General features: G+C 43.2%; 1 protein-coding gene across 1 annotated transcript; it reads left to right on the top strand.

The window, feature by feature from the left end:
* The first annotated feature begins 309 nt into the window (after positions 1-309).
* si:dkey-110c1.10 (unconventional myosin-Vb) lies at positions 310-14,293 on the top strand. Its single transcript, XM_056378590.1, has 35 exons — positions 310-336; positions 1,036-1,146; positions 1,259-1,427; positions 2,172-2,316; positions 2,500-2,656; positions 2,772-2,915; positions 3,034-3,115; positions 3,272-3,379; positions 3,517-3,629; positions 3,781-4,049; positions 4,157-4,238; positions 4,826-4,966; positions 5,264-5,395; positions 5,551-5,634; positions 5,730-5,846; positions 5,966-6,063; positions 6,187-6,273; positions 6,802-7,122; positions 7,481-7,637; positions 7,807-8,046; positions 8,143-8,352; positions 8,469-8,562; positions 8,689-8,837; positions 8,936-9,151; positions 9,360-9,460; positions 9,557-9,671; positions 9,932-10,037; positions 10,407-10,520; positions 11,498-11,649; positions 11,974-12,063; positions 12,212-12,344; positions 12,427-12,727; positions 13,688-13,862; positions 13,944-14,024; positions 14,121-14,293. The coding sequence occupies exons 1-35, from the start codon at positions 310-312 to the stop codon at positions 14,280-14,282; spliced, it is 4,983 nt and encodes a 1,660-aa protein (XP_056234565.1). The 3' UTR covers positions 14,283-14,293.
* The last annotated feature ends 170 nt before the right edge of the window (positions 14,294-14,463 follow it).

The raw sequence follows: 14,463 nt of genomic DNA, 5'->3' as shown, positions 1-14,463 counted from the left end.
ATGTAGGCTAGGAGCACCCCCCACCACCCCCACCCCCACCCCATCCACACCTGGCAGTAATTCTTCAAACTGCACCTTCAAATGGACAAATCCCTCCATCCAATCACCGCATCCTCCTACAGATTAACAGTTAACTTGACTGTCCTGCCTTTATGTGAGCCTGGACAAAGTGCAACATACTGTCACCTGCACACACAGCGACTCTGCAGATGAGCAGAGGAAACCAGCTGTTCCTTCAGAGGGGTGTCTATATGTTACCCTTTCTGACGTTCTCAACAATGTCTCCCCACATGCTTTAAAGTAGTTAAAATGGCAACACTGGAGCTATACAGTAAGGTAAGACATTGAATTGTTTTGGCTTTTTTTTTTTTTTGCATTTTTAAAATGATGTACCTTTTATCATTTTCTGATGCAGTGTGTCCTTTAAAGAAGAGTAATGATTATGATATAAAACAGCATTGCTAATGGAGTATTGTTGTGTTTATATGTCTGTTGTCTGATGTGTTTGTCAGCTTTTCCCAATTATGTACATTTTCATAAAATGTGTTTGTGTCCAAATCATTAGCTTTCCTGATTTTTGTGTGTTCTTGAGCCAATTGGATTTGCTGCAAAAACTTTGGCATTTTTTTAAATCCTTATTTCTATAAACTTGGTGGTCAATAATCTATAAAATTGTAATTATCGAAGTGTGGATTAAAGCTTATTTGTAAAACTGACACATTGGTAAGCGAATAAGACTTGTTGGGCGTAGATAATGGCTAATCCATGCAGGCAATTTAGAGAAGGATGACCAGTGTTAATTTTTAACACTGTTTAGGAGCCTTTTATGCTGATGGGTGACAAATCTGTTGTCAGGGTGGGGCCAGGGAATGTGACAAGTACCTCAACAATGTTAGTCAGAAAATAAAAAGAAAGCATATGATGCAGCATATGCCAAGTGTGTTCAATCTGCACCCTGTATCTACTTCCCTTTTTATTATTCAATGTGATTTTTTTTTATTTTTAAAGTTTCACAATATTTTGTTCCTTTGCTAGGGAGCAAGTGTGTGGATTGCCGACCCAGATGCAGTCTGGGTATCCGCCCAGCTCCTCAAGGACTACAGTCCTGGGGAGAAACAGCTACTGCTACAGCTCTCTAATGGAAATGTGAGACACACAGGACCATTATATTATCCAGAAATCAATGTGAATGCTCAAGTTTCATAGTCTTCATAAAATGCCACCATGCCAAGATCCATCTCCCTCCCTATATTGATAGGAGGTTCATTACCCGGTGGGCTCTCCCTCTGATCTCCCACCGCTGGGGAACCCCGACATCCTGGAGGGGGAAAATGATCTAACAGCTCTCAGCTTCCTCCATGAGCCTGCTGTCCTGCACAACCTCCGGGTTCGATTTCTGGACTACAGCAGCATCTACACGTACTGTGGTGAGCACCTAATGGGTGAAAGCAGAAGACTGTGAGATTTGAGGAAATTGGCAAGCTGCCAGAGACAGGCAGCTCCTGAGTGCTTCTGTCTGCACGATTATAGCTCGTAATGTCACCTAAATTACACATGGGTCAAAGGTTGAGACATGGAGGTGACGCCCTCACTACCACTGGTTGTAGATGTTACTGCAAAATAGATCATGCATATTTTATTTGATAAAGGGTTTCTCAAACTCACACTGTCCATTTTGACAAATTTTTGTTTAATTTTGTCATGAAAATGGACATTTTAAAAAGCAATTTAACATCCCCTCAAACTCTTGTTTTTTCTGACCTCACCTTGCTGCAGTGATGCACAGGTGTATTACAGGTTGGCTTGTGGTCAGAGGTGAGGCAGACTTGAAAGAAAAAGCAGTAAAACACAGATTTTCATCCTGGTGTTAAGTTACATTTTAAGTCTTAAATTCCTAAAGATGGGACCGGTTGTGTTTTTATATTCATTATAATTCTGAGAGCTTCGTTTGATTTCGACAAAGATGAACAGACTAGGTTTAGGAAACATTCTTTTCATTTGGATTTGTAGTTTTGATTTGTAGTAGATTTGTAGTTGTAGAGAATGCTGAAGTTACTGCTTGTGTTATTCAGGTGTTTTTACAAACATTATATGTTGAAATTCTATGCAATATCTTTAAGTCCTCACAGTCATGCTGATAAGTGTTTTCTTGTGTTTTCCTCTCCCTGCAGGTATTGTGTTAGTGGCCATTAATCCCTATGACCAGCTGCCCATATACGGAGAGGAGGTGATAGATGCTTACAGTGGTCAGGACATGGCCGACATGGAGCCTCACATCTTTTCCGTGGCAGAGGAGGCTTACCGCACTATGACCAGGTCAGAGCTCAAACAGTGTTATCTTAACTGGGAGCTACTGTGAATGTTTCCTGGCCTTTTGCAATATAATGGTGACATTTCATATACTCTCTTACTAATGGGGGTATTTTAAACCTGCAGCGACAGGGATAAGTGTCACTTCGCTATATGGGGTATGATAGCCACTCTTCTTTGTGTTCATAGGGAAGAAAAGAACCAGTCTATCATCATCAGTGGGGAGTCTGGCTCAGGGAAAACAGTCTCAGCCAAATTCACCATGCGATACTTCGCTGCGGTCGGAGGAGCGGCACAGCAGACCAGCGTGGAGGAGAGAGTTCTGGCTTCTAACCCTATCATGGAGGTGATGGGTTGTGTTAGTTACGCTCAGTTATGTTATATAAACAGAAAATTATAAAACTGTAGCCACACTACAAAATAAATAAAAAACATAAATCATTTTCCATTCTTGTCTACAGTCTATTGGGAATGCTAAAACCACTCGAAATGACAACAGCAGTCGTTTTGGGAAATACATTGAGATTGGCTTTGGCAGAAAGGGGGACATCATTGGGGCAAACATGAGGACGTATCTGCTGGAGAAGTCAAGGGTCGTCTTCCAGGTAAACTCTCATTCACTGTTTAGTGGAAAAAAAAGACGGACCAAAAAGACAGAAGTAGTATGTCAAATACTTATAAATTAAGTGTTCGTGATTGTTGTTGTTGTTGTGTGTATGTAAGGCATCAGCAGAGCGAAACTACCATATCTTCTACCAGCTGTGTGCCTCCAGAGAGCTGCCTGAAATGAGATCCCTCAAACTGGGTGAGACTTAATCACAGGAGACCCCCTCCCCTCCTCAGCTTGTTCTCAATAGATGCCCACACTGTATCCATCCACTGTGTCCCTATTATAATGTATATTATCACGTTGCTACATGCAGTCTGAGAGTGATGAGAGCGATTTGCCTTTCTGTTCCAGATGCACCTGAGCACTTCCGCTACACCAACCAGGGAGGAGAGATGCAGATACCTGGCACTGATGATGTGTCAGACCTGGAGCGCACTCGCAATGCTTTTACCATTCTGGGTAGTTTTATTATGTATATTTGAATTCACACTCGCACAGTGTAAATTGCAAGTGTTCAGACCAATGTTATTTAACTGAATCGTCTCCTCGGTTGTGAAGATAAAAAAAGAGCATTGGTATATTTGTCAAACTTGCAGGTGTGCAGCTTGACCAACAGATGGAGCTCTTCAGGATCCTTTCAGCTGTTCTACATCTGGGAAATGTCAACATCCAAGCCAGTGGAAGAAGTTCAGACAGGGGTTATATTGATGTAAGAAATGTTTTTCTAATGCGCTCTATGTCTCCCCCTCCACTTTAGTTATTCTATAAACACATGTCTCCACATGGCCGTCATCCATCCATTTCCTCTATCAGTGCGTCATACTGTATCAGTTACATATGACTCCCATGTCTTTTCTCAGGCAGACGACCGCGCTCTGGCCGTCTTCTCCAAGCTACTAGGAGTTGAAGGACCTCAGATGGCCCACTGGCTGTGTCATCGCAGGCTGGCTGTAGGGGGAGAGATGCTGGTCAAACCCATGTCTGGTCAGCAGGCGATAGAGGCCAGAGATGCACTGGCTAAACACATCTACGGCCAGCTGTTTACATGGACTGTCCAGAGACTCAACTCCGCCCTGCGCACACAGAGGGGGCAAGTCAAATCCTTCATAGGGGTGCTGGACATCTATGGGTGAGTGATCTGGCTTGGTGGTATTGGATAAAAAATGGTCTGCAGTGTATAGTTGAAATATTCAGTGTGTCTTCAAGCTGAACTGACAAGTGTGTCTCTTGGAGCAGGTTTGAGACCTTTGATCGGAACAGTTTTGAGCAGTTCTGTATAAATTATGCAAATGAAAAACTCCAGCAGCAGTTTAACAGGGTAAGTCATGATACAGGTAGATGTGTCCCTCTGCCCCTCTGTGTTTTGGTGTGTTTTTTTTATTGACAACCAGAGGCATTGTACTCGCAAGTGCCAGTAGCAAAATTCTTTTCAGTGCATGTCACTGAATGTTAACATGTCGTCTTCAGGAAATCCACCCTGCCACCTCTTGCCACTAACTCCTATGTTGTTTAGTCCACTAATAATAATACCAACACAGATGGAGCCTGCATGATTTTGCTTCAGTGTTCGTGTAAATCCTGTCTTCAGTTGTACAGGTTACTACACACTTATGTGTCATCCTCTCTTTCCTTATTTTTTGTGAACATTTTTCAAAATCACACCTAGTCACAAAATGCAGGAGGAAGTGCTGCTCTGTCTTGGCCTTCCTATGGAGAGGGAAACAAGCACAGACCGTGTGACAATCTGTTTTCATAGCCAAGCTGTCGATCTTCTCAAACAGCTCTTAAGTTTTTTATCGTGAGGAATGTTGATGGATAGAGTTCTTACATTTTTGTTTCTTGTTTTCTATCTATTTTAATGTTTAATATTTTCATTTTTCTAAATGATGATGTGTTTTTCTTCAGCATGTGTTCCACTTGGAGCAGGAGGAGTATGTCCGGGAGGAGCTGGCCTGGAGCAGGATTGAGTTCAGTGACAACCAGCAGTGCATCAGTCTCATAGAGGGACAACTAGGCCTGCTTGATCTGTTAGATGAGGAGTGCAGGGTCAGTCTCTCGTCTCTGTTTTTTTGTTTTTTTTCTTTTTTTCTCTCTTATTTATTCTGTATCTTCCTCCGTCTCTTTTTATACTCTCTTAAAGTGGCTGACTGAAATTTCACAGAAAGCTACTGTGTATTGTCACTGTGTTAGACAAAATGCTCCATTCAGAATCTAATTACATTTAATATCAGATGTTAAATTTAGTTTAGCACAGAAGTCTGAAGTCCATTTGAAACTCAGCTGTCTTTAGTGATAATATATCAAGCTGTAGTCTCTGTGATGATGTTCTGTGTTTATGATCAGATGCCTAAAGGATCAGATGAGAGCTGGGTACAGAAGCTGTACAACCAACACCTGACCAGCAAGCGCCACCCTCACTTCCAGAAGCCTCGCATGTCCAACAGCGCCTTCGTCATTCTGCACTTTGCTGACATGGTGAGTGATGAACACACGTCATGGAGTTCAATTAAGGGAAAACTGGATTTGAACTGTAGCGAAGTGTTTGGACTTCCCACCATTCATCAAAAAAGCAATGTGTGATTCTCCACTGTATTTGTATCAACAGTTTTTGTGTTGTTTTTTTGTTCCAGGTGCAATATGAATGTGGCGGCTTTTTAGACAAGAATCGAGATACAGTCTTTGAGGAGCTTATTAACATTCTGAAAGCAAGTCAGGTAGATATGTGCTACATAACAAATTTCACAAATTCAATTAATTTCAATGTGACCAGGGAATCAATAACTTGTGTGTGTGTGTGTGTGTGTGTCAGTCTGAGCTGGTGGCTGAGTTGTTCCAGCAGCAGGAGACTGTGTCCACTGTGGCCAATGGAAGTGTTCGCTCAGGGAAAAGAGCCACCAGAGAGCACAAACTGACCGTGGGCTTCCAGGTGAGCTGTTACTACCTTCATCATCAAGCATCCTTGTGTCTTGAGTGAGCAGATCATGAACTATACGTTTTTTGTATTGATTTCACTTTTCTATGCTGGACTGTATTTGTGGCTGTCAGTTCCGTCAGTCCTTACAGATGCTAATGGACACCCTCAACAGCACCACTCCTCACTATGTCCGCTGCATTAAACCCAACGACCTCAAAGAGCCTTTTATGTAAGTCCTCACGGGGCTGGCCTTCACAGTGAAGTCTTTGTGCGTGATTTTGCATTAAAGATGTGTTTTACTGGATACTGTTGTGTGTACACTAAACAACCCACAACATCCTCGCCATGTTAGGTTTGACCCCAAGAGGACAGTCCAACAGCTGAGAGCCTGTGGGGTGCTGGAGACTATTCGTATCAGTGCTGCAGGTTATCCATCCAGGTAATGGGTACTTCATGGACATTCATCTCACTCCCCACAAAGCTCTCATACAGTATGAGAGCCGAGTGTTTGAAGTCACAACGACAGTCATATGCAGGAAGATGTCAGCATTTGCATTTAGTGTTATTCTTGTTATGGATGAAAGACCAACTACAGGACCAGAGGATTTGTGTTTTTAACTACAGTCTTTATTTTCTATATTTTAGGCTGCTTTTGTTTCACTTTGTGGCAGTATATGGTATAGAAGTTCAGACTGTAAAAACTGCTTGAGATGGATGATCCATGAGAATGACAATTTGCTTAGTTTTTGGTCAAAATTTTCAGTGTTCAGTATTTGAGAGTCGGCTGCCCAACCTGTAGGATAAACAATGAGCAAACATTTGTGTTAGGGAAGGAATAAGTTTCAAGTCTCAAATACTCTCACATGAAATCTAAATAGTTCTTTATGGGAAACACAACAGACTAAAGTACAGGCTAAAAGAAAAAGACAAACCAAAGACACTTTAAGATTTAAATCTTTGCTTTCAGATGGACGTATGAGGAGTTCTTCAGCAGGTACCGTCTTCTTCTTCGAGGGGCTCAGAATCAGGAGCAGGCCCAGGCCTCCTGCAGACGGACCCTGCCTCAGCTCATCTCAGACCCAGACCAGTACTGCTTTGGAAAGACCAAAGTATTTTTCCGAGCTGGTCAGGTGGCTCTTCTGGAGAGGCTAAGAGCCGAGAAGCTGCGTGTCGCTGCTGTGATCATCCAGAGCCGGGTCAGAGGATGGCTGTCACGGATCATGTACGCCAGGATCCTCTGGGCAACCGTCACCATACAGAGATACTGTAGAGGAGCTCTGGCGAGACGGTGAGGACAGAAACAAGATATCTGTCTTTTTGTGTGTGAGAAATATTGAATGTATTTTATCCAGTATACAAGTTGTGTGTCTATGTTACTATTGCCTCACCATGCTGTTTTTTTTTTCTTTAAAGCAAAGTGTCATATGTCAGATTTATGTCAGGTGAACTACAATGTATTTTTACACTGCGCAATCATCACCATTGCCATTCTCCCATTGGTTTCCAATTTTACTCACTGTGGAAACTAGAAAACTTTTGTTTTTTTCCTATATTTTCCAAGCTTCGTTTTTTCTTTGACACAAGTCATGTTCTCTTCATGTATTTTTCCAAAACTATTCATTTTCTCTTTATTGTGTTGGCGACAGACTGGCCCTGACCCTGCGCTACACCAAGGCTGCCTTAGTGATCCAGAAGACCTACCGCATGGTGGTGGTCAGACAGTTGTTCCTCATGATCCGCCAGGCCACCGTCACCATCCAGGCCTTCACCAGGGGCACACTGGCACGCCGCAGATACGGACAGGTCAGCACTTAATAACAGGCTTAACCACCCTGTTACCTTGATTAGAACAACCTACTCCTGCTCATTTGGAGTATGTTTGTAGTTACTTTTTCTGATCTGTTCAGAGCAGCAAGTTATATACACATAGCTTGAAATGAAGAAAAATATAAACTCCATTCTCTTCCCTCAGTTGGTGGCAGAGCGTGCCGCTGTGTTGCTTCAGGCCAGAGTGCGTGGGTGGTTGGCGAGGCAAGCGTACAGGCGAGTGCGTGCGGCGGTGGTGTTCATGCAGTGCTGCGTGCGCCGCAGGGCAGCCAGGAGAGAGCTGCTGAAACTAAAGACAGAGGCCCGCTCAGTCGAGAGGTACAGAGAGCTCAACAAGGGCATGGAAGTCAAACTGATGCAGCTGCAGTTAAGAGCCGACCAGGAGGTGGGTGAAAGTTTTCAGAGGGGTTTGATCCGTTGATTGTTGAGAGGTCATTTCATTTTGTATTTGCATGATAAAGTTGTGTTTTCACGTGTGCAGGCCAGAGAGAGTGCTGCTTTGAGAGAGACCCTGCATGCAGAGCGAGAGGCCACCGGTGCCGAGCTGGAGGCTCTGAGGGCGACGATACAGAGGCTGGAGAGCCAGAAACATGAGAAACCTCAGCCCTGCCCAGCCATCAGTGAGAAGGAGGTGGAGAAAATGAAGAGAGCTGAGGACAAAGCTGCCCAGGAGATCCTTCAACTCACACAAGTAGGCCTAAGCTGTTGTCTGTTGTGTGGCAATTCACATTTTCCTCCCCTTCTGTTTAATAATTCCGATTTTCAGGGGTTGTAATTGTTGATTGTCCTTCTTTCTCATTTTTCAAGGAGTTGCAAACACTGCAGAGAGAAATGGACGATTCTCACAAAGAGAGAGAGGATCTCTCTGCTCGACTCCTTGAACAAGAAAAAGAACGAGAAGGTGAATTCTTACTTTGCAGCTTCACACAGTCTGCATGAATCTATCAGTCTTTCTGCTTTTTTCATCACATTTGTATCTTCTTCCTTCTGTGTGTGTGTGTGCGTGTGTGTGTGTGTGCGTGTGCAGAGCACGTGCATCAGGCTGTGTCTCAGGCGAGTGCAGCTCTGAGGGAGGAGCTGGATGAAGAGAGGAGAAAGTACCAGGGTCTCCTGAGAGAGTTCACCAGACTGGAGCAGAGATATGACAACCTCAGAGAGATGAGTCTGCTCACTGAGGTTCAGACGCCTGTAATTCCCTCAGAAATACAGCTTTGGTTTTAAACTCCATCTTGGTTTTCTGAGAGTATTTTTTTTTTATTCCCTCCTCATGACAGCGCACGAAGGGCCACAGAAGGACCGACTCGGCCCAGAGTCTGAGCTTTGAGCCCCTTTCTCCCTCACCCACCCCACTGTCACCCCAGTCTCTCACCCCACTCTCCGTGTCACCCTTCCCATCTGCCTTCCCTTCCCCGGAGGAGGTCCGCAGGGTCAGCGTGACGTCTCCTTCCCTGGAGAGGAGAGTTTCAGTGTGGAGCTCAGAAACACCAATGGTGAGAGAAAGTAGGAGCTGGAAAAACAATAAAGAACTCAAAGAGGGATATCACAAAATGTTCCTCACAGTTTTATGTGTTATGTTGCCTTATATCTTATATCTTTTCTGAGTGTTTATGCCTACACATTACTTTTTTCCAACTGGTGATGTAATCACATAAGGTCAGGCAACATAGCGTCACACTGTGTTCATGTTTGCTCTGACAGGACCAGCTGATGGAGAAGATGGATGTGGCCAAAGACCCGGTGGTGAAGATGAGAGGAGAGGACCTGGCACATGCCTACGACGCTGTACGAGTGGCCAACAAGTCAGTCTGACACTACTCACTCACTCCACAATCAGTGCTTTAATCTGTTTTCCCATCAAAGTTACGCTGTGATTTATATTTGGTGGTCTGTGTCAGGTTTCTGGAGAGTCAGCTCCGTAACCAGCGCAGTCAGAGGGAGGAGGAGCTGGAGGCTCTGAGGCGCGAGCTCAGTCAAGCCATCTCTGGTTCTTCCTCTGCTGCACAGCAACAGGTATGGACCTATTTAGGCAGTCATCTGTGGTGCTTGAATTATTATGCTGCCATCTTCGCTTTTTACTTTTTGATCGCCCAGTATTTCTCTCTTACATAACCACTACAGTCTACACAGTAAAAGTCAGTGTACTCTGGATTGTAGCTGCCCTCACAACTGGCTGCTTGTGTTGCTGTTTACTTAAAAGCTTTTCTTCTATTGCTCTCTCTGTGAGTCACCTTGGTTCAAATCCAAAATGTGAGTGTGTTTTGTATGTAAAGGAACTACAGGAACTACTGGAGGCCAGAGAGCAGGAGTGTGTCAAACTGAGGAGAGAGCTGAAGGAGCTTAGAAACATAGTCTCACTCAGACGAATCCTCACTAAGGGTGAGATTTCATTTTCAGATCACGTATAAATTCTTCTGTCTCATTTTTTCCTGGTGATTTTTGTTTTAAAACATAAAATAACTTTCAGAATAAAATGCTTGGTGTGCTTTTCTGAAAAGACAACAATTATGAAATATGAAGTTTTCACTTGACATGACAGTATGTAGCAATATTTGCTGTTAAAATAATGATGTTAAAAATGTATAATATAGAAAAGCTCTCTTTAATCCATAGAGGTTTCCACTCAGCAGGTGAATTTATAAAAGATCAATTATCCACTTCTCAGTCCATCATATCTTCTGTTACATCTCTGTAGTTTTTTTTTTCTTGTGCTGCTTTTTCAGTTTCCATTTTCACTTTCATTTTCAGCTTTGACCCCAGAGACCTTGTCCTGTCCGTCCCGACCGAAGCCAGCAGCAGTCACTGGTTTGCTGGAATGTAGGAAGAGAGATGAAGCTAAGCTCATCAAGAACATCATCACAGGTGAGACCGACCACTGCCTTCATCTTCCTGCCTCCATCCTGCCTTCATCCTCATCTACCTCCTTCTACCTCTATCCAAAGTGTTTTGAGAGGAGGGGTTTTTAAAGTGACACCCCACAGAAGGAAAGTCAAAGAATTCAATATATTTTCAGGGAATCAGAGGGATTGGAATAATCAAAGGCTTTTATGAGTAAATTATTTTGCAGCGTATACCAGAACTCATTGTATTGTATTGTATATATAGTTCTCAGATGGTTTTCTTGACAGAAAGCTCAACTGACAGGCCTCGTGCCAGCAGGCCCTGTTTGCACAAAAAACCAAAGTTAATACAGAAAATCACACAAACATAACTTGCATCAGACTCATGTTCAAAACATAAAGATTTCATTCTACTTTATGCTGGTATATTCCTTCAATAATTTCAGTAGAGGTCATTTTATTCCACCATACGTTGCATTAGCAGGTTCTGATTAAAAAAGAAAAAGGTTATATGTATCCTGACAATTCTTCAGATATTTTCTTTTCTAAACCTAAGTACAGTTTCTTGTTTACTCTAAGCTTGAATGCCAACCCTACATTTAGCATTTGACTGTTTACATCCTGTATATTTAAATTCTCAATTTAATTTGACTAAATTAACGTTTGACTGGGTTGATTACTTTTCAGATGAACTAGTTCCACCGACCTGAGTAACTTGATTTGTGCCCAAAATAGTGTCTGTGCTTTTTTGTGCACACCTGTGATTCAAAACATAAAAAAACACGTGAACTTGTGTGGGTAATGTAAGTGGGACTCCAATGGCATCACAGCCCTGTATGTGATGGTCTGACCTTGTCAAGAGACCACGACTTTGTAGCATAGTCCCTGAGTGTGACGTGACTCACAAAAATAAACTTTTACTCTGCCTAACTCCTCTACAGCTGACAGTTATGACCTGGCCATGTTCACTCTGCCGTTGCTGCTCTCTCTGTGCTCCAGACATCCGTGTTGACAGTGCCCTGTCTCTGCCTCCTGGTCTACCTGCCAGCGTGCTTTTCCTGTGTGTCCGCCAGGCCGACTGCAGTGGAGACCAAACTCGCGCTCGCTCGCTCTGCAGCGCCGCTGTCACTGCTATGAAGGCAGCTCTGAAGGTAACCTGGGATCTGAACCTGCTTGGCGTGCCATATGGTTTAGGATTAATATATTAAGGACAGTTCACATCATGTCAGGTAGATTGTCACTTTACAGATAGGTGGACACAACTAACTTTGAAAACACTTTCTTGTGATTGCCCCCGATTGTTTAGTCCTATGTGTTTGTTCCAAACCCAACAGTCTGGCTCATATATCCCTCTTTCTCTCTCCCACACACAAATACAACAATTATATGTATAGAGCATGCAGTGTTGATAATGAATGATAGTGTTGATCTCCATGTGACATTATAACCTTTTCTCATATTATCTGCCTCCGCAGAAACATAGCAACGATATGGATATGACAGCTCTGTGGCTGAAAAACGCTTGTGTGTTGAATGACCTGTTGACCCAGCACTCCCCAAAACAGGTGGGATGGACATTTATTTATTAGTATTTATATCTCAATATCTCTGAACATCTTATGTCCTGAAATAAGCAGTGAAAAAAGGAGTGCTATTCTCACTTTAATAGAGAAATCCCCAATATATATTACCACATGAAAATATACTTTTCAGGCCCTTGATTCAGATGAACTGGTTCCACTAACGAGTGACCTGAGTGACCTGATTCGTTCCCTGAGTGACCTCTGTATCCAGGCCTATCAGCAGCTCTTCTCCATCACCGATACACACCTGCAAAACATCATAGGTACCACTACACTGAAGATGTTACCGCTGTTCTCCCCGCAACTGCTCCCATTATCTCATATGCTGCTACCCCTATCCCTCAGTACCCGCGCTGCTGGAGTCTGAGACCATCCCCGGGCTGTCCGGCTCAGCAGCGAAGTTGGCGACGTCCAGGAAGCGAGCAGGCTCAGACTCCAGGACCGTTACAGGTGATGCTTCACCCACTATGGCATCAGTGTTGAGGGAGCTGGGAGCCCTCCACACCGCCCTGTCCCATCAGGCTCTGCCCCCGGTGCTGATGGAGCAGGCCTTCCACCAGCTCACCTACCTCATCTCTGCCTCCGCTCTGAACAGCCTGCTGCTGCGCAAAGACATGTGCTGCTGGAGTCGTGGCATGCAAATACGGTATGAAAACGCACAGATATACACACATACATGCGCAGCGTTTTCCCATATGTAAACTTTATTTTCACTATACAGACAAACTGTTGACAGTATTTTTGCTGGTTTATACTGACGTAGCTGTCTCTTTAATGTCTCTGATGAAGTAGCTTGATTTGTCAGATACTTAATTCACTTAATTAGCCAGAAACAGGCATCCCCATTATTTATTTTGATCTATAGATAATTTTCAAATTTAATTTCCATATATATAATTATTGAAGAAGAAGGGATTTATCCATATTGCCTTTAATTTGTACTGTACTGTGTTTCTTTCACTGGACTAAAACAATGTCAATTAATTTGTATTAAACTAAAAATGATCTCCTAGTTGACAGTATCTTCCCACACACAGAGGTCCAATCTAATTTATATGTCCAATATTACATCATACATATTGCTTCATCGCAGTGTTATTTTACAGTGAAACAGACAGCTGTTAGCGACCTTGCGACGTGAAACCCAGTAAGAATTTGGCTGCCCTGAGATTGTCATGAGCTCTGAATTTTACCCACTTAATTTAAGTTTACAGTTGATGATTACATTAACCTCTGTGCTGTACTCCAGATTAGGGATGCAACTAGCAAAAAATATCCATTGCAGTTTTTTGGAGCCCAAGGTGACAGCTTTAAATTGCTTGTTTTGCTAAATCCATAATTCAGTCGAAACCCAAAGAAGACCTCACTGTATATTGTGTAATCCTCACATGTGAAAAGCTGGTACGAGTGACTGTTTGATTAAAAAATGGAATGGAATTTTTTATTTATCGATTATGAAAGTAGTTGGTAATTCAGTTTCAGTTGATTAATTGTATAAAGATATATTTAAGTGTATTTACTTGTGTTCATACTATTGTATCCTTACTTTGTTGCATGAACAAAAATGTTACATTATTAATCAGCTTGTCTTTCTCCTATCCTGTAGATACAATGTGAGCCTGCTGGAGGAGTGGCTGCGTAGCCGAGGTCTGCAGGCAGGGGGCGCTGTGGCCACACTGGAGCCCCTCATCCAGGCAGTTCAGCTTCTGCAGGCGGGGAAAAAAACTGAGGCGGACGCACAGGCCCTTGTTCACACCTGCACCGCACTGTCCAGCCAGCAGGTGGGTCTGTCTGTCATGTGTCTTCCAGAGAAAAAAGAAAATGTTGTGTTTAACTGCTGGTCTCTGATTCCTGTTCAACAGATTGTGAAGATTTTGACCCTCTACACTCCCCACAGTGACCTTGATGAAAGAGTCACTCTGAATTTCATCCGTACTGTCCAGGTACCACAGTCCAGGTCTACAACTATAAGGTCTGTTTTGTTTAATAACTTAAAAAAGGGTGTCTCATGTAAGCGGCCTCTGTCTTTGCTCTCCTAGGGGCTTCTCAAAGGCCGTTCTGACGGTCAGCCTCCACAGCTCCTGATGGATGTGAGGCGAGTGTTTCCTGTCACATTCCCCTACTTGCCTCCCGCTGCCTACCATGCTGAGCAGTTAGTCATCCCAGACTCCCTCAAGATCTCCTTTCTACGCAGAGCGTAGAGAACAGGATGTCACTTCAGTTCAGTGTAAATCCAAACTCATTGAATTTAGTCATTTAGTCAATTTAAAAAAACTTTCAAGATGTGTTGTGAATTTAATTCCTCTCTTAGATTTTTTTGGGGCACTCACTTGTTTAATGAACCTGTTAGTTATCAGTGGATTAGTCTGTTTACCATAGAAG

Source organism: Seriola aureovittata, chromosome 6 (genome assembly GCF_021018895.1).
Source record: "Seriola aureovittata isolate HTS-2021-v1 ecotype China chromosome 6, ASM2101889v1, whole genome shotgun sequence".
NCBI lineage: Eukaryota > Metazoa > Chordata > Actinopteri > Carangiformes > Carangidae > Seriola > Seriola aureovittata.
This window is presented reverse-complemented; position numbering and strand designations above follow the sequence as displayed.